The following is a 20,777-nucleotide window of genomic DNA, read 5'->3' as shown; positions in this document are numbered from 1 at the left end:
ACGTCCATAAACACCACTTTTGTTCAAACACAAAATAGTATACTCCAGCAACACCAATTGTGGAGCACCAATACCACCAAATAAGTATAGCATCACACTCAAAGTTTATATAAAAAAAAGGGATACAAAAAGAGCTATACCCAGTTAATTCCCCAGAATTTGTTTATCTGGGGTATAATTGTGTTTTCAAGTACCAGTGGAGGGGTATATGCGTCTTTTCATGTACTAGTTGAGGAGTACATGTGTAATTTTCTTACCAAACAGTAAAAGCAAAAAGCAAACAGTAATTGGACAGCTCACCAAAAATATTGAATAAATGACCCTGTTTTTTCAATATATTTACAAAAATGTCATCAGAATAACAAAAATTTATTTATCTGACAGATTAACTTGTATTTTCCCATACAAAAAAAGATAGAAAGAACAAATTAAACTGAAACACATGATTAGAGACAATTGAAATAACAAATACTACCTTTTTGTACATATTATTTGCAACGATTAAACATTTTTCCTCTCTACTTTATGTCAAATCGTTGCAAATAATATGTAACGAAGGTAGTATAATTAGTTGGAATATTGTTCTTGTATGAGACAAATTATGCATACGGATGTCCATTTTACAAACCTCTTAATATCTCATTTGGTCCTTAGCTTTTTATTTTTTTTTACCCACCATCTAGGTAGCTACTATAGTAAGTCGAAGTTGAATAATCAAAATTTACCAAGCTAATAGTAATTAAGTAAATTTAAACAATGAGGTATCGATCTAGTGGTTAAGACTAAAGGCTTCTTATGATAGGTTACTGGTTCGAATATCACAGCTATCATTTGTTATTTATTTGCACCATGAATTTTTATTCCATTTATATTCCTTTGAGGGGTCAGTCCATTATTTAAGTTACTAGTCACCACAAGATCTTAGACACTTTATGGTTCTTGATTTCGGCTAATTCCTGCCTCTTCTATATCTTGAATGTGTTCACTGTTCTCTTATATAAATGGTGAGTCAAATATTGCTGCATTTTGGCTTTTAAGAATTTGACATGTTACAGTTTTTGTTTATTTATTTAGTTAGCTTACAATGGTGGTAAAGTAGACAGACAAATGTATATCTTTCAACTTTGTAATCTAAAGAATTCAAGTTCCATTCCAAAAGGTGCTGTCCAATCTCTATAATAATTTGAGATATGGTATACATTTCATAACCCCAATTCTCAAATCATTATAATTTTTTTACTTGACATAGAATTATACTATATATTCTTTCATTTCTTAGCCAATTCTACATAATTCTTTATAAGTTATCATTGCCAATTCTATTAATTATCTGTTAAGCAAGGATTCAATAACCATCACAGGAGGTGCTTGGATCTAGAGAAAATAGTAAGTCTATGTCAATGACTTTGTTAGGAAAGATATGGAAGACCACCAGTCTCCGACGAAAAGAAGATGGAATGGTATGAAATATACACAAATAATGCAAATGTTGTAGGGGTCTAACTCTAAAGATGAGCATGTTAATATTTTCGCTGTTGATGCAGGAAAGTGGCAAATACATGGTTTTCAAAGGGAGCATAGATAACTTTATACAGAATGGAGCATTGGTATTAGAGGAAAGTATTTCCTTGTTTCATGGTAGAGGAAACCCCATCCGCTACTTCTCAGTAGATGAGCTCAACTCTATGAATTTGGAACAACACTCGATGTCCTTCAAGGAACGGGATGTTAAATGGTATATAGGTTTTTGGGATGGAAGATGTGTTTTGGTAAAGGAGCAATCTGAAAAATATGATGCTAATCTTAACTCTGGAACCTTTCGTGAAATTGTGGTTGCTGCACAAATGAGCGCGCATAAGAATGTGCACAAGCTTCTTGGCTGTTGTCTTGAGACCAAATACACTGTCCTTGTTTTCGAGTGGGTAGAAAATGATACTCTTCATGATATAATATTCAGAGATAAGAATCATGATAAACCACCACTTGGTTGGAGGGAGAGGCTACGAATATCATGGGAGATCTCTCATGCTATGGCATATCTTCACACTGCTTTTCACCGGCCTATTATCCATAGGAGCTTAAAACCTCGAAATGTGTACTTGGGCAAGGATAATGCTGCTAAATTGTCTGACTTCAGTCTTTCCATTTCTGTTCCTGAGGGTGAAGAGTACGTTGAAGATATTATAGTTGGGACATATGGTTATCTTGCACCTGAATATGGTTACTATAATAGGGTGTCAGAGAGTGTAGATGTGTATGCATTTGGCGTGTTTTTTCTCGTGCTCTTGACAGGAAAAGATGCTGTGCTAAGGCCAGACAAGTCGCTAGGGGACAATGGTGTGCATACTCATATAGTTGAATGGGTTAAGAATGGTCTTGGACAAAACGGCATCTCTGAGATCATTGACCCTGTTATTGGTGGAAATAAATTGTCAACCAATGAAGAGCTTAAAGAGCAACTAAGAGCTTCAGTAGAGCTTGCACTTCGGTGCACAGAAACAGAAGAACATGCCAGGCCGACTATGGTGGATGTGGCAACTGAACTCAAGAGCATGATCAAATCCTCTGAATCTTTCCCTGAGTGTAGCAGAGGACCTTGAAATATTAATGGTTGTCTCTATCTTTCACAATACAGCATTCTGCAAGCTGCTCAGAGATTTGGAGAATCTGCGAACTGTAGGATGTGATGCTGAATTGTTCGTTGTTAGAGTTCCATTTATCTACATTATCCGAAAGTGGTATTTAGAAGTTCATAATTGTATAATCCTCCAGAACTTAACAGGTTTCTTAACATTTTTTGCCTGTTAATAAATCTTCCAAATAGCTTGTTGCAATCTTGCTGTGCAAAACTATGTTATATCATCAAACAGAAAACTATGACATGAAATAGGACACTTTTTTTCAGGTATATCATCAGTTTTTGATGTTTCATTGAATTTTCTTATTCAGTTGGAACTTAAGCCTTTCTCCTGTAACGCCAAGACTGAAGACTCTCTGACACAATTGCCTGAAGAATTTATTTTCCTTTCTGTATTTGCATCTTATTATCAGGTTTTCGAAAATTTGTTTTTCTTTTGTATGGTATGGATATGAAAATTTGTTAAAGTTACCTTAATGAACTTCCGATACCACTCTCAGGTTTGCTTTTTTAATCCCTATATTTTCTAGCTATTCCAAGAGTTAGTACCATGTTACTACTAGAGCTGATGATGGTTGGACCAATATGTCTCTCTATAACTGTAGAGAAAAGGGTTCCAAGCCTATCTTGTTGGATGGTACCTCGGCTTTGACAGCCCCTCCGTGTGAAGTTTTGTGGTATGAGGGGGATTATGGTTTGACTTGTTCTTTCAAGTAGAGGCATCAAAAGTTAGTAATATGCGATGGGTATGTTAGTTGACCCTATTAGTACTCTGCGGTGGCCTGACTGCAGTACGTGTTGGAGTATTGCTTTCCTCAATTTTCTTAATATAGTACAAGTAAATGTGGAGGTAACACCCTCCATTTTCCAGTGGTGGAAAATTTGTCATTCATGAAAGTCTTGTTGGTTACTATAGAGACTAATTATACTAGATGAGAGTGATTTTGTGAAAATATATATATTCCCGGACTGGCTGATATAGGTAGGATGTTCTAGAAGATGAACCGATTAAGGTTGGGATGAAAGGCGCAAAGCCTCCATCTGCATATTTGAATGTGACAAGACTGCCAGAAGATAACCAATATGATTGAATCTGAAGTCTGTAGATGAATTTGTACAGCTGAGGCATTAGCCTCTTCTACTGTATGATTATCGCCTTATCATTGTCCATCTGAAAAAAAGGGAAGTCAGGTAATAATCTATTTCAGTCATCTGTCCTGTAATTTACACTCCTTGCTGAGTTGCTGTAACGTCGAATACAGTATGGCTCTGCACAGACCATTTATTTTATTCAATTCAATCATGCAATTTCCAATTTAGCTTCAACAAGTTCAAGTTCTTGGATTTAGAAACAATGGTGTGGAAAGCAACACTAGCTCCTCAATGTATGCTGTTGTGTCATTGTAAATTATTTAATACTTCGTATATAAATGTACAGATGTACTTGCAATTATATAACTTATCTCTATTCTGCAAGTCAACTCTTAACGAACTTGGTGTTCACATAACATATGTGCAATACCTATACTTTTTTACATACTCTTTAAAATGGTTGTCTTACATTTATTTGAGATATACCAAGCTAAGCTTGGTCTAGTGGAAAAAATTGTACCTTCCAATCTTGAGGTTGGGGGTTTAGTTTCTTCTAGAGACACTTTGAAGATGGGGATCTTATACCCTTCCCCCTGACTCTCAAAGTGTCTGACTTGTAAATTCCGGACAAAAAAAAAAACCGTGAGGGTTGAGATTCGGTCAGAGTTCTTCTCCTTACCAGTAAAATTTATTTTTGAGATACTTGTTAAGGTTTACATATTTTACCATATGCTAAAGTACAAACAAATAACAAATGGTTATATTAACATGGTTAATTGCCTCTAGTGATACTTTTACTTGAGAGTTTGTAGTAACCAATGGCATAAATAAGATGCAAACATTTGAATAGTGATGAATATTAATGCCATAAGCCCATAACTCTAATCAAGTAAAGATGAATACTAGGGTCATCTTCACTTTTTTTTTTTCCTATACCCACGGACCCACCCACCTATTGTAGATGGGTAAGGTCATCTTCACTTGATTATTAGAGGGAGTAAATGTGTAACGAGGTCACTTGAAAAAAAAAAAAAAAAAACTTTCTATAATAAATAAATAAATATATTTTGTTCACCTTAAGAAAAAAGTGAGTTCGTTGAGGGGTCATTCTCATGGCCACAATAAATAATAAGACCCACACTATTTTCTTTTACCAAAAATCATTTAATTGATTCTAAATTGTTAAAAATGTTTTAAAAATAAATAAGGAATATTCACGTAAATCAGAAATTATAAAAATTATTAAAAAATATAATTACATGATTAAAAAAATAAACCAGCCACCTCTTCCACCAGCAACCCCATCGTCGCCGGCAACCAGCGACCTACCCCCACCCCCGCAGGCGACCCACCTTCTTCCCCGCATCGTTATCGACCCACCCCCTTCCCCTTTTCCCCAATGAAATGGTGTGAAATACACATGCCAAGCTTAAAACTCAAAGCATAGCTTTAGTTTCTTATAAAAAACTTTATGGTGAATATGGTAACTGAACTCAAAAGCTTGATATTGCTTTCTCAATCTATCCCTGAAATAGACAGATGGTGAATGTAATGATTGGCTTTTAAATCAACAAGGTAGTGTTCTTATGAGTTATGATAGATATGGAAATTCTATCTTTGCCTCAGTCTCCTTGAATTAGTTACACTGTAATATTGTATCAGCAAATGTAAGATACATTATTACATGCTAGTATGCTACGTAATTCTTCTGTAGTTCTGTTGTTAATGTAATTTCCTTTTTATTTATAGGAAATTTTTTAAAATAATACCATAAAGTTTACAAAAAAATGGATTATAACACTACAAAATCTCAAACTTTTATTTAAAAAAAAAAAAAAAGAATTTCACCATCATTTAATGGAGGAATCCGTTAGTGGGATATACTAAACACACGTGTCATTCATTGATTGGTTTAAAAAAACAAAAATTTTAAAAAAAAAACCTAAACCCTAACCAGCCCCATCACCAGCAACCATGAACTGCCGTCGGCAACCCCGAAACCCTAACCCAGCCCCACCGTCGGCACCCCCAGCCACCGAAAAATCCACATGAGCCAATTTCAAAATACCCCAGCCACCGAAAAACGCACCTTATCCATCCTTGAAACATCCCAGCCACCGAAAAACATCCCAACCGCCGCTAGCAAGGAATGGGGTCGCAGACTAGGGTGGGGATCATCGCACAGGTGGAGTTTTGTGGGTCGTCAAGCAGGCGGAGTTCGATGGGTCACCGTCTGGGTGCTGGAGTCGGTACACGTGAGATAATTGTGGTTTGCTAGGGTGGTTTTTGGGGAGGAGGAAGGATGGATTAGGTGGAGTCAATGGTTTTGGTGGGGTCAGGGGGTTCCGCGGGAAGTCAGGGGGTTTTCACAGGTTCTGGCGTGAGGTTAGGGTGTTCCGACGGGAGGTCAAGGGTTGTTGACGGCTTTGGCCGGTGATTCTGGTGATGGGGTTGGGTTGGGTTAAGATTTAGGATTTTTTTTAAAAAATTTGTTTTTATTTATTTTTTTTAAAACAAATCGCTGAGTGACATGTGTCCACAATGAGCCCTACTAACGAATTCCATTCAAGAATTCATTAGATGGTGGTGAAATCAATTTTTTTTTATTGTTTTTTGTAGTGTTATAATAAAAGTTTGAAAATTTGTGGTGTTATAATCCATTTTTTGTAAAATTTGTGGTGTTATTTACAAAATTTTCCTTACTTTTAACGTCAGTGAATCTTCAAGAAACAAAATGTAGAGCGAGATGTTAATTTGTTTATCCTTCAATATTAGGGACGTCAGTGGGACATGTGCACATGTCAAGTAGGAGACTTGCCGGTTTGGGGGGTGATGGGGAGGGGATGGGGATAAAAATCATACCCGTCATGGGTGATGGGGCGGGGATGGGAATAAAAATCTTACCCGCCATGGGTGATGGGGCGGGGGTGGATTTTATGTTGTACCCGCCCCGCGCTATTGACATCCCTATTCAGTACCTTCATACCACAAAATCTTGACCTAGAAGTTTTTTTTTTTTTTTTTTTTTTTTTCAAATGTTATCCTCCACAATGAAGTGCTTGCTTGTTCATTGTTTGTGTGGATTAGTGGAACTTCAATCTATGCTAGGCTACTAGAAGTTATTGCAATCTTGCAGTGTAGTACGGTGCCTATATATGAGTGATACTCCCTTTGTCTCTAAATATTTGCGCCATTTTCCCTTTAGCTTGTCCCTTTAAGTTTGTCCCATATTATTTTTTTAAAAATTTTGTTTATGGGGGACCACAACTTTACTCTCACATCCACTACATTTAACCACACTGGTTTTCTAACTCATCAACTCATTTCAACCAATAATTTGAAAAGTAACTTCACCCCTTTGGAGCAAATAAAAGGGGGTGGAGGGAGTATTGCGTAACAAAAGATGGTTAAACAAGTAGTAGTAGTATTATTGCATTTCACAACTTTCAGAAAAGCTATTGTGAAGATGTTACTCAGATACTTTAGTAGCTGTTCCAAACGAAGAGCTGATTGAGGTTGGCTTTGAAGCCTGAATATGCAGATGAATCAGTAGAGCTAAAGCAGACGATTGCTATCGAGGAAACAATAATACAGTAGTCAAGATATGTGGTTGTGTTTCCAACTGTTTATTTAATAATTGAAGCAGATTTGAGTTGTAGCAAGGTCTGACACTTCATAAACCTGAAACTCTTTTGGTCATTTCTCAATTGTCGAAAATGCAGTACAGGCAAATGTGGAGAAGTCTCCACTGGTGAAAATTCTACAATTCATGGATTAGACTGTTAGATGCTCCTGAAGATGAGCTACTTGAGAGCTATGAAAATATCAAAATAAGAGATTATGTGAAAGTATATTTGTGAATGAGATTGTTGGATGTTCCTGAAGATGAGCTATTTGGGTTCAGCAAACACTGTATCTGCATTGTTCGATATGGCAGAAGATGACCAACAGCATCGAAACTAAATCTGAAGATCAATTTAGAGAGCTGAAGCATAACCTTGCCATTTACGAAAAAATAATACTGTTAACCATAAATGTGATGGCTGTTCCCAGTACAAGGATAGGCACTGCAACAACTTTCACCTCAATCCATAACAATCCACACATTGAAACTACGAGACACCCAGAGTTGAGGCCTCATCTGAACAGAAAAACAAGTTACCTAGCTTCATAGATAGCTGGTAGCAACTAGCAAGAGAGTATAACAGGAAGTAAAAGTAGATGTTAGAACTTATAACCTTTAATATATTCCACTCTCAGACATTCTAGGCAAACAAAAGGACCTTTTCAAAACTCTTGTTATAGTGCTAATTCCCAGAATGAACGATTGTGTACTCGTGATATCAAAAAGTGAACCACCTGCTTGTTTTTTAAGGGAGAGAAAACAGGAATCTAATGCATCCAAGAGTTGAGAGGCTCTAATCATTTGCTCAGACACTGTTAGCAAAGGTCCGTTCGTTTTTTAAAAAAATATATGTAATCTTAAATTTGCATCTGTATAAATGGACTATAACTACATATGTCGTGTTTGCAAAGGTCTAAAATTACCAAGTTCAGCATTTTACTTATCAATCAATAAGTACCACTTCAATGCATATCACTATCTGCTGCTTTGCTACACACTTAAGTTTCTTGATGCACAAATCCAATATAGAAGAAAGAATACAGAAAACATCTTTTGCCTATAAAAAAAATTGTTTTGATTTTTCTTTAGCTGTCGAGGAACAAATAAACAATATGGAAGATACAAAACTGCAAAAACAATTATAAAATGAAAAAGGTGCCACATAGTTTTACATGGCACTGTGTTTTGTGCAGCAGTACTATCTTCTTGGTTAAGAGCGTGCAAGGTGAGTAATCTTGAACCACAAATGTTGGAGGAATAATAGTACCCAGGAAAATAGCAAGCTACGACATCCTTGCTGCTCAAAAATTGTACATGATAATGTAACTGAATGTCATCCTAAACGGCAATCATGAAAACATTCTAAGGAAGTTGTTGGCATAAGCCATTGGTTTGACATCAGGATGAGACTGCAAAAACATCAAAAATTAAAAATATAAATACTTGAGTGTTCAATAACCTACAAACAGGATTAATAAGCGAGCAGAAGGCAAGGCAAAGTTACTAACCACAGCAGGGAATGTGACAATGTTTGGTTTCATTTCTGGGGCTTCAAAACGAATCAATGCACCCTTATTCCCCATCTGCAAAGGTAAAAGTCCATTAATTATATAGTACTTAAATTTAGTAAAAACACTATGGCCTAATAAGATATTATTGATGAGAAAAAACAGATCTTGATCTTCATAATCTAACATAAGGTTGAACTGTGAATCTGTGACCCCCAAGAAAACTTCATTTACCTAAAGAATCCTAAAAACCAATTCAAGTAATAAGTGAAACAAAAGTGAATTACCTGATCACAATAGTTTGGTGCAGAAAACACGGTAATCAGCTTACCATCATGCTCAATTTCGTACCCTTCATCTTTCACTTCATGAGATCGAACAACTAGATCTGGAAAAGAATACATGAACATTAATAAAATACAATGTCATCAATATTAACAAAGAGCTACTAATTCAGGGTAAAAAGTGTACCTAAGTTATTGTCTTGCAGGAACCTCTTGGTGACATCGGGACCAAACGAAAGACCAACACCACGCTTACTGGGACCCCTCCCTAGGTTGGATTGTGGATCACTCCACAATACTTCACACATCAATCCTGTAAATCCCAAAAGGAAAAAATTCATCCACATGATTCCAAGACAAGTAAAGCTTCACAAACATAATCCATCTTTCAACCTTCTTAAGAATAGGCATAGTTACTACATGTTATTGGGGTTACAGTTAAAATCATAGACAAAATAAAGACATACGAAATAAATTAAACCACCCTCAGACAGACCAACATCTTAACACTCCAAATTGTTTACCGCTACAGGGATTGGTAGCTGGGGTGGAAGTTTCTCCGGATCAATCATAAGAAATTGGCTTCTCATTATTCAGTCTATTTTGAATTAACGATCATACCAAAAATAAGGGCAAAATATGTGTAAATCCTCTGGAACTGTTCAATTAAAACACAACTATCCCTGAATGGTGAAGCCAACACCAGGTACATAAGACTTCTTAGAACACTTTGTAATTAATAAAGCACATGGTTAAAGAATCATGTTCATCCTTGAGTAAAATTAGGTACATGAAGTTAAACTACATGATTCTACAATACTCGTAACTTTCTAGAGATGATATTGCAATCCCAATATCAGCCTATTTTCATACTGGGATAAGTCAATACTTAAGACATTTTCTTCTCTGACAGGATGGTATTAATGACAACAAAAAATACAAGTATATGAAGACCATAAATCAAATTAAGAATCAAAAATAAATTTGCTGGATGGACAAGTATATATACATATAAAATTGTATCAAATAATGACTAAACAGTTAATCAGGAAGGAAAGATTTGTCATCTACATACAGATAACAAGACAGCCAAGAATAAGAACAGTATGATTGTTACTGTGAACAGATAGAATCGTGCTCAATAAGAGAAGTCCCAAGAACAAAAAAAAAATGAAAAAGTCATCCAATTTAAAGCGTATATAGACAAAGTCACTTCTGTAATTCTATAAGCCAATGAAACAGCCCCAAAAAAACACATTCTTATTAGTATCCAAAGGTACTTTACCTTCTTCGGGAGGTTCGCAAAATCGATCAATTGCTCGTATGTCAGAAAGCTTTACTCCATCTACACTGAAAAGACCACCATGGACCACAAATACCTTCTGATTTATGACATGAGCCAAAGGTAAACAGCAGAAGACTTCTGCAAAGAGCTCAACAAATGTTTCACTCAATTTGGACCTGACTTCCCCTTCGAATCCATAAATCTTATTCATGCTTCTGCTTTCATGATTTCCTCTTGCAAGATACATAGCTGACATGTCACAGAAAAAAGGAATATCAGATGAAGGAACAGTTGAGAATCACAAAACTCTGAAAAAATTGCCAAATTTTGGACGGCATAAATTTCTCAAAGTATTAACAACAGTACTTTTCAAGGCCATACTCTACCATTAAAGCAGCACTAATCAGGAACTAAATACAAAACTAACAAGTCTACAATGGATACATAGTACCAGTACAAGACACTTATCATTAATAAGAGAACAGAGAGAGAATTTACCAGATGGGCACATGCACTTAAATGCAAAAAGCGTGAGAATAACCTCCAGGGAGAAGGAACCTCTATCCACAAAGTCACCGTTAAACAAATACGGATTATCTTCTGACGGGAGCCCATTGAGCTCAAAGATATTTAGAAGATCATAAAACTGCAACAAAATCATAGAGCCCATTTAAAATCACTGTAAAATTATAAGGGAAACATGCACCATAATAGACAAAATAAAACATAATTAAAAAAACTCAAGAAAATATTCAGTCACACGGTAAAGTCTACAGATCTAACAGCTGCTAATTCCTCCCTTCAATGATTACGCACAAACAAAGAAATAAGCAACAGAGGATGGCACTCAATAACTCTTTTCTAGATCTATTCAGAGATTGGCCCAACTAATAACAACTGATGCAAGCCTAAATATACGCCCAGGAGTACCAAATTGCCATCAACAACCCTATGGAAAAGAACTTCTTAAGCAATGGTATAGGAAACTCGTCATATTACAGCTCGTAACAAGACCCTATAGCCATCTTGATACCTTCCCTAGATCAGGGTCTGAAAGAAAATTGTTTCAAAATTGTGAAGTAAAGAATACAAAATTTACTCTTAGGCGCAATAGAAAGCCCATCCAGCACTATGAAATATAAGCCCAAAGTTGATCTATCCATTTCCTAAAAGAGTGACAAGATAAACATGTGGCGAGGCTCAAAATTAACAGCTGGAGTTATCTTTACATTCGAGTCCTTCCCACTTCAAAACTAACTTGATTCTGCAGCTAGTCGAAAGTAACCAATTTCTCCACTATTTTGCTCATAAAATCCCTACTTCATCATGATTGATCTCCAACTTACAGAAATAAAACTTAAGTCACCAATTATTTTTATTCCATTTGTAATGACACTAGACTAAGCGGGCAAATCCTGACAGTTTTACTTTTCAAAATCTGCTTTAAAAGCCCAATGAATGAAAAACCATCTCTTCATGAATTCGAAAAGTTCAAAATTTTGAACTTGCACCTTATACATTGACAGAATTAATGATCCAAAATAGCAGAAGTGCCAAAATGGCAAGCTCAGATAGATAAATTCCAATCTAAATGTTCTAAACCAACAACTAAGTGAGTACTGTACATCTTAAAGTTTTAATTTAAGCTTGCGTGAAGCTATAATCATAGATTCTTGAATTGTGTGCATGGTCTTTCAAGTTATATGTCTCAGCAAAGAACGATATGCAACTCAATTGCAAACTGTAGACAATTGAGGACAGCAAATTCCATTGAAAATCTCTAAATGACATTGATGGCAAATATAAAGATGAAGAAAAATAACAGGTCAAAATCAGACATGAAATACAGCAAAAAGTCATCAACATTTAACAGAGAGTACTGGAGCTGTTCTAGTGACTAGTGAGACGTTGAACAGGTTTCTGGGAAATTTAAAGAAAATTTATAGATTATACTAAGTTTACTCAAGTGTATGAAAACAGGAGAGAAACCAAGCTTCTACAAATAAGCAATAGAAAGAAATTGTATTTGTCATTACTACAAATCCGTAAGATCTATACTAGAGAGGTGCCAGAAAATCCAAATTACCTGACCATGTACATCACCACATACGGTAAATTGCTTGCCATTAGGGACAGTTATATCAACAAGAGAAGGCAGGGTACGCAGCAATTCTCTTGTTTGCAAGACTATCTGGAACGCATATCTAAAGCACAAAAGCAAAAATTAACAAAATTAAAAATAAAAGCAAATATAATCAAGAAAAAAGAAACAAATTTATTGTTTTCTGCCACTACCAATATTATTTACAGGTCATATTTTGAAACATTTTACAAATTAACTGTGAAACTACTACATTTGCAACCTAAACATACCTCTTATGCAAACACTTCTGATTTTTGAAGTCCTCTAACATTTTCTTGACAAACTCCAGAGTTACTGTATCTCCCTCTATGCTAGCCCCGGAATATTGTGGTTCAACCTCTGGGACAATAAAATCGCGAAATTGTCTCTTTCAATACCAATAAAAAAATACAAACAATATCGAGTTCAAGATTAAGTTTCTCAGTCTAATCTAAGTCAGTAAAACTGTCAACAGTACAAACTAGGCCTTTGGCGAATATATTAATGATTGAAGTTGAAACACACAACACCGATATACACAAGATTCTTCAAGGAAATTCTGAAAACACAAACATGTAGTGTGTGCACGTGTCTATGCTGTTCGGAGAAAAGAATAACTTTCCTAATACATGAAAGGAGGAAATAAATCACTTATAATACAATAGGCCACCAGCGACAACCATTCTGGAAACAGGGAGTTACCCCTTTAAGTACTAGAGACTACAAGAATGAAGAATCTAATTCAAAAGGCTAAACAAAAGGTAAAACTCATTTCATCAATTGTAGGAAGCCTATCTCATACAGTTCAACATAAAATCTAAAGATCCAGCGACAGAGTGCAGCAGCCTCAATGACCAAAAAAGCACATTAGCAACACAAAAAAGCACGAACAAACAAACACCCCCAACAAAGTCTCCTTGTTCAAAATAGAAAAGAAAAAAAAGGACAGAAACATGAACTTTTGAGCACCTAGCAATTTGAAACATAGTCAATGTTCTGTAAAAATATTGAGCACGAAAAAGAAAAGCATCTCTAATTGATTTCATTGGCCATTCTTTTCATATAATGCATACACTAGAAGATAATCACTACAATGCATAAAGACATATTACATGGACAGTATTTTCCTAAGAACATAAAATATCATTCATCGGCAAAAACAATACATACAAAAGATGCACCTCTAATCCATTTGCATTCACGATCCACCTTCAACTAAGCACTTACAGAGAAAATTTCATGGATGAATAATCATCATCTAAGGTGGAAAAAAAAGAGTAACTAGAAAAACTTTTTCATGGAGTCTTTGACTTTGTTTTTATCAAAATTTAAGAAAACTGGTTATCATACTAAGTTTATTATACTGTTATGAACTTCCTATAAAAGGGGAAGCACAGACACTCAACCATATTGATCAACAGCAAATGCAGACTAGATCTTGACTGAGGCGCATTTAGGCACTCCTAATTTTTTCACTCTTAATATGGCGCAAGATCGAGGTTAAATTTTGTACAGAAGCAGGAGCAATACTTTTTATTACAAAAATAAGAAATTACTATATTGTAAAACTGTTTCAAGTGTCAATCCACTAGACCCACCAATAGAATTCAAGCAAGAAAGGAGAAGGAATATGAAAGATGAATATCTGAAAAACCTTTGAACCTGATACCTCAATTGCTTAAATAACAAAACTCTCTGAATTCGAACTAAATGAGAAGCCATCTCCAAATGGGTGCATGGATATATATAGGTAGGGAAGTAGAAGAACAAGTGCCCGCCATGAAGTCAGCATTAATACCCAAAAGGCACACAAATCTTTGTTAGGGAGCGGAAATTTGGCTCGGTTTTGTTTGGTTTATGGAATGAAGATATGTATATACTCTATATAAGGAGCCAAAGTATAGAAAATTTTTATTTCACCAAAACCTTAGCCAGGCAGCAGGCCAGAAAGCACCATATAGAAAGTCCTCAATGTCCTTCCAACCTCCTAGAGATTATCACCCAAGAAGGCTAAGAGCAGCTTGCATAGAAAACCTCAAAGGAAGTACAATCTTATTATAAGCAAACATAAATCAACTGCTAAAAGCACCCAAATGATGAGACCGTACGTGCCAAAGGGAAAACAATGACCATGATAGATGCTGCCAAAGCCATAATTGCTAACACAGCTCCAATTGACATAAACTTTGCAGCCATCAAAGCAGCAGCCAGAACCACTGCCACAGCTGCAGTCACCAACATTGAACTGGTGGTCATTCTTGCCACTGCCACAACAATATGACCATAACTTGAGATTTACTTCAATGAAGCACTTATTTTCACAAAATTATTATCAAACCAACCCATTCATTATATGATTAATAATTTGCCACTTCACATCAATACATTACAACTTTTAACTGTTTACATAGCATAGGATTGCCAATAGCTGCTAGACATATGTTTTCTATATGCTAATTGATAAGTCAATCTTGGTGAGTGAGTCACTAGATACACGAGTATTATCTTGAAATTTCCCCACATAAAAAGCACTGTTGACTTCATCCCTTTATATATCGGAAATCTCTATCATTCACATATGAAAATGCCTACAATTAACTAGCAACTTGGATGATTTAGTTTCTCACACACCTCACTCCTAACACTACTACTCAGAACATGCAAAGTGGCTACTTATTTAACAGGCCTTATGAACAAAAGAATCTACAAGCATGCAAAGGATCAGCTATCCAATCAGTTGCATCACCAGGCATCACATACACAAACACAAAAGAATGATTTATAGAGGCCAATAAAAGCACAGAGACAGGACGTAAAGTGAAACAAGCTCATCACCCAATACAGACAGAAATGACAGCACAGTAAGGATATAATTTTAAAGTGTAGTAATCACAATGAAACAATTCTGCTACAAACCCAAACAATAACCTGAGTTGTGGTCAACACAATTGGCAAACACAAAAAAGGATACATGACACGCTTACTATAAGAAAATTATCAAGAAAGAAACCACCAGAAATCCCATGCCAGTTCTACTCAAACATAACAATGTTAGCCATTATCATTATTTAACAGTATAAATCAACCTTTTTACATGAAGGGATATACTCCCTTCAAATCAATGATTAGACTATACTGTATTGGATTATACTTTACCGTTTTATATGTTAGGCATGCGTTCAATAACTTTATGTTTGGAAATCTTCACATGAATAATAGGTACTATGGCCATTCTTCTGATATTAATCCCAACAACAGGTTATTTTATTATAATGCAAACTATAAAGGGCATCTTCTCCTATAATCCGTGATCTGATGAAACCAGTTGAGTAAGTCATTCAGGCCACATGTCTCGAAATTATTGGCTCCCATTTTTTTTTTAAAAAAAAAAATTGTAAGCACAATACTCCCTTTTCTCTCTCCTCTCCTTCCCCACTTCAACTACAGCAAAATTACCAGCACAACCAGACCACCAGCTCTCCTCTCTCTCAAACTCACTATCCCAACGACCCATCTACACCCTTCACCACCGCCTGGCACCCCACCTTCCTCCATAACCTACTCCTCTCTGCCACAAAAATTCACCACCACAAACCACCTCGATCCTCATGCACATCCATATACTTCATATCCTTTTGAACTCCTTCCAATCAAATCCTTTTCAGTCTCCCTCTCCCTCGTTTAACCCCTCCATGGTCCCACTATCCGTACCGATGCACCCTCGAGTCTCCGTCTTACATGCCCAAACCAACACAGACGATCTTTGTAAGCAGACAAATCAAATAATTTTAGCTAATTTGTCTATTTACCATATTTAATCTCTTTCTCAAAATGAGTGTCGCAGAACATATTGCTAAATAAACAAAGTAAGTATTCTTGAGATGTTTAAACATATATCCTTATCTCTTGGACTCCTTGCTTTTTTTTCCCAAGATTCCACTTTTTCCATTTTCTTTTTTTACTTTCCAATCAATTACATGGATTTGATGAAAAGTGAAGTGTAACTATAAGTGTTTAAAAAAAAAAAAAAAAAAAAAAAAAAAAAAAAAAAAAAAAAAAGACAGTATAAGTTTGAGACCAAAGGTTCTATTTTGTGTCATAGTCCTCTTTCTAGTATTTACTTAAAAGACCTGGAAGGCTAAAATTAGAGTTTGAAAAAGCTTTATGAGCGAAAAGGCGAAAGCACAGACATTAGTCTTACTTTGTAGCTTTAGAGATTCTGTTATAGTAAAGGGCTGCAAACAGTGAACTCTGGTGAAACTAATGCATAGCCACTGTGTCTCATCAAAAATTCCTCAACAAGGCTTTTCTAAGCTCTTGATCAGCAGTGGATTGGGATTCTAAATTCAACTATTCAAGAGCCCCTTTACAAGCATAGAGCCTAAACTAAATAAGCATATATAACTTTGCAACATTATAAGTAGTATATGTGAAAAAATGAACAATATTTAGGACAAAATATCCCATCACTTCTGTAATCACAGACAAGACAAGTAGATCATCATAAGAGAAGTAGAACAACAAAGCTTTTAGCATAGTCGTGAAAAAGTTCATGGATACTACTATGAAGTGAAGAGTTGAGACACGGCCACATAACAAAAATACAAACAATCATGCCAACATAATGAATTAATGACAGTATATAGTACATTAAAAAGTCATAAATAAAATCTGCCAGCCAGTGAGACATCAATGAGAAAACTTCACAAGCTACTTGCACAGAGAATTACCAATAGATCGGTAGTCAATAGAATCTGCTATAGAACGCCTTTCAGCCACTGGTACAGAAATAGCCTCCTCAAATTTTAGCTTCATCACAGCCTTTTCGCATTCTTTCAATTTTTTGGCAGCATCGGGATCATTCGGACAAATCCTTTTGACCTGAACGGAAAATTTTTAAGGCATAGATGAGGAAACGAGGTAATAAAGAAACCAACAGGTTAGCTGCCTTTGACCTGTATGAGCTAATTTTGGGAGGTAGAAATTTAAAAAGATGAATTTAAAATATAAAAGAATTTTACAAGTATAAAGAGACCTAAAAAAAACACCAATCTCAACATGCTTAGTTCAATTGAACTATTATTAATAGGCTCAAAAAACGAAACAACAACAACTACAACAAAGCCTTAGTCCCAAAACAAAACTAGCCTTAATTTCAATATTAGTTCAAGTTGGGGCCTTGGGGAATGCTTCCAATGAAAAAAGTAGCCTTAATTTCATAATACCTGCTGAAAATCCTTAAGCGCCTCTTTGAATTTACCCATGGCAAGATATGCTGCCCCTCTCCTATAATAACCCTGTGAAGTGCCATCAGGAATAAGTTTTGGCAAAGGCAAAGGGAAACACTATAACTTAACATTGTATAACAAAACTCATGTTATAATTGATATATAATAATCAGCATGAATATTAATAACAACACTTATGACTAGAAAAACTACAGTACCACAGGATATCCAAAGAGATAACTGAAATTGTAAAGCATCATACCTTTGAATACTTGGGATCAATCTCAATAGCCTTTGTTGCATCATGTATAGCACTACCATACTCTTCCAATTTGGTGTGTGCAAATGCTCGATTAGCCCAGTATACAGCATTCAGCTCATTCAACTCAATTGCTTGAGAGTACAAATCAATGGCTTGGGAATACTTGTGAGCTGGAAATGCAATATTTAGTCAATTTATAAGATAAATAACTAAAATAAGAAGAAATAATACATGAAGCATCTATCAAGGATTCACAACAAATGACATAAACATCAGGAGTATAACCACAAGCAAAAAAACAAAAAAAAAATCAAAAGTTACTGATTTGAATGACATTTAGAAACTGGCCACAACAGTATATCAGAGAAGTCTGCTCTATTAAACAGCTGGCAAGTTTTGACTTTAAAATTTATTCATTAACTCTAATTTAACCACCTTAAACGATTTATAATTTAGAAAAAACATGGTCATGTGGGATCTTGTTAGATTCGTCTCAATATACATATTCAAAATATCACGTTTTTGTTTATACTTATTGATAATTAAAGATATTAGCGACTGAACTGCTGAATTGGCAAATAAAAAAATAATTTTTAAAAAAAAGGACTGCCAATCTACGATGGCTAGAAACTCGATTGTTTGAAAACCTCTATAGAAAATCATTACTATACTACAAAAGCTAAGAGCAATTCTTTCGAAGATATAGACAATACCTTTAAATGCTTCATTAGCTGAAGACTTGAGTTCTTCAGCACGTGACACTGTTGAACTTTCAGATTCCATTGTGGGCATAGAAGTGGAGAATAGACTACTTTACGAAATTGTTCAGATAGCAATGTCCATGAACGGGTCCTACCAGACCTGTCAACACAAATAAAGTGGTTAAAAGCTATAGTACTGAAGGTGAATCCAAGTATATAATGCACATTAGAAACTTCACGTATGCATAGAACCATCCAAAAAAAAAATAGGCAAGCCTACAAAAGAAGTACAGTAGCAACACATAAGTTTCAACCCTTACAAAAATGCAGCCATACCCATCCACGCCTCCATCCACAAAAGAAAAGAAAGGCGGAGTGAGCCACCATGATGATTTTCTGCAAGAGATTTGAAGACATCATCACATATATGTATCCCTAATTAATCGATAACACTCCTTTCCAATGCTTATCTACCCTCTCCCCTCCATTCAGTCACTTGCTATTACCATTAAGAGGAACCCAGAGTTTTCTCTACCTTAACCTTTTCATAATTATCAGCACTAAAGCATATGCATCCATACACCCTCCCCGCCGCCATCTACAAAAGAAAAAAGAACAAGAGGGAGGAGGCCTGCACTAATGACTTTCTGTCTTTCTGCTAGAGGTTCAAAGCCATTATAAATTTATAACATCGACGTACCCTACAACAATTAAACTCCTTCCTCACACTTAACAGCCACACTAAAGGCCCGCTCCCTGCCTTCCCTTTCCTTGGTAATGGCAATTCCAGGCCCCTGGAGTTCTCACTCCATCTCCTTCTCCTCCTGCACCAGTTCCTCTAACTAAGCTTCCGGGAACCCAAACAAGACAATAGAGCATTGAGGTAAAAGGGTACAGCTAGACTATACTGCAAGCACCAATCAATGATGCTTAAAGGACAAAAAAGACTAATCAATGGTGCTACAATGACTGATTGTAACAGAAAACAATTTGTAATTTTGTTGTGCAAATTGAATTAAAAATAGCTAAAAGGCAATAACTTTAGCACATTAAAATCTTCCAGAGTACATAAATCATACAAAATTATACAAAAGATGCATAAAGTTCAAAATTTTAAGATTTCAAAGCAAGCAGATGCAGAAAGTTCAGTTGACAAATATTACAATAAACAATAACAAGCAGAGATTTTTCCATAAAATTAAGAACAGTGTAACAATGAGAAGTAACATTATCAACACAATAACTAACAAAATAACATTATAGTACCAAATCGATAAAGAAGAACCCTAAATTATACCTGAAAAAAATGATATCCCAGAAAAAGGAAAGAACTTTAAAATACTGGGAAAAAAATAAAAAAGGTAAAAGCTTTAAATAGAAAGATGGAGAACCTGTGAGAAAGAACAGCGTCTTCCTAATGAGGGGAGGAGAGAGAACCCTAGTTTTATCAAGGTTTTTGCAGGGGTTGGGAGTTGGGGGTTGCGCTGCTCTTCAACTATACTTCTGGAAAATTGCAATTTTTATTTTCTAAAATTTAATTAATTAATTTCTTTTATATTTATAGTCTAGTCTAGGATTCTAAGAGATACTTGGTTTAAGGGATCAAAAAAGAAATTAAGAGTCATGCAACGCACATATGCGAGTATGTCATTAATTTTACTTTTTGGTATAATTTCATAATTTGTACATGTGCTATTACATTGGTTTAAAGTCTTTAAAATAATAAGGCAAAAGCTAATGAGCGCCCCCGGAGCATTAGTTAAAAGAATTAAAATGCAAATATTAGAGTAAAATTAACATTAATTACACCGAACGACGCGTGATTTTGTCATGAATTCCTAACTTAATACCATTTCAACCAATAAAATTTATCTTTATCTAACGCCCCTGGGCGCTCGTTAACAAGATCGAAATAATAATGGTATGAGTGTGTGAGTACGAGATAGCTTAATTTAGAAGGAGCCGAGTATTCTCAGTTCCCTCTAGATTTTGCCTTGGGAGGGTTTTGTTCTAGTTTTGGAACTAGGGTTTC

The 20,777-nt window shown here is 35.5% G+C and overlaps 2 protein-coding genes across 5 annotated transcripts; one reads left to right on the top strand and one right to left on the bottom strand.

Moving 5' to 3' along the window:
* Nucleotides 1-889: 889 nt before the first annotated feature.
* LOC145559895 (non-functional pseudokinase ZED1-like) lies at nucleotides 890-2,975 on the top strand. Of its 2 annotated transcripts, none has more exons than XM_081621169.1 (3): nucleotides 890-1,004; nucleotides 1,362-1,460; nucleotides 1,545-2,975. In XM_081621169.1, the coding sequence occupies exons 1-3, from the start codon at nucleotides 1,002-1,004 to the stop codon at nucleotides 2,598-2,600; spliced, it is 1,158 nt and encodes a 385-aa protein (XP_081477295.1). In that variant the 5' UTR covers nucleotides 890-1,001; the 3' UTR covers nucleotides 2,601-2,975. The 2 variants fall into 2 exon arrangements, with proteins under 2 accessions (XP_081477295.1, XP_081477296.1); XM_081621170.1 differs by lacking the exon at nucleotides 890-1,004 and adding an exon at nucleotides 1,014-1,193.
* Nucleotides 2,976-8,381: 5,406 nt separating this feature from the next.
* On the bottom strand, nucleotides 8,382-20,283 carry LOC145558582 (serine/threonine-protein phosphatase 5-like). 3 transcript variants are annotated; one of them, XM_081619868.1, is made up of 14 exons: nucleotides 20,137-20,283; nucleotides 18,758-18,905; nucleotides 18,045-18,214; nucleotides 17,780-17,851; nucleotides 17,285-17,435; nucleotides 14,663-14,818; nucleotides 12,806-12,914; nucleotides 12,519-12,636; nucleotides 10,931-11,078; nucleotides 10,433-10,681; nucleotides 9,335-9,460; nucleotides 9,151-9,251; nucleotides 8,864-8,938; nucleotides 8,382-8,764 (listed from the first exon to the last, which is right to left on the bottom strand). In XM_081619868.1, the coding sequence occupies exons 2-14, from the start codon at nucleotides 18,834-18,836 to the stop codon at nucleotides 8,705-8,707; spliced, it is 1,614 nt and encodes a 537-aa protein (XP_081475994.1). In that variant the 5' UTR covers nucleotides 18,837-18,905; nucleotides 20,137-20,283; the 3' UTR covers nucleotides 8,382-8,704. The 3 variants fall into 3 exon arrangements, with proteins under 3 accessions (XP_081475994.1, XP_081475995.1, XP_081475996.1); XM_081619869.1 differs by having other exon boundaries at nucleotides 20,043-20,178; XM_081619870.1 differs by lacking the exon at nucleotides 14,663-14,818.
* Between the last annotated feature and the right edge of the window lie 494 nt (nucleotides 20,284-20,777).

The sequence above is a fragment of the Chenopodium album genome, chromosome 9, assembly GCF_948465745.1.
Source record: "Chenopodium album chromosome 9, dcCheAlbu1.1, whole genome shotgun sequence".
Classification (NCBI taxonomy): Eukaryota; Viridiplantae; Streptophyta; class Magnoliopsida; order Caryophyllales; family Amaranthaceae; genus Chenopodium; species Chenopodium album.
The sequence above is the reverse complement of the archived record's forward strand: the minus strand, read 5'-3'. Positions and strand labels throughout refer to the sequence as shown.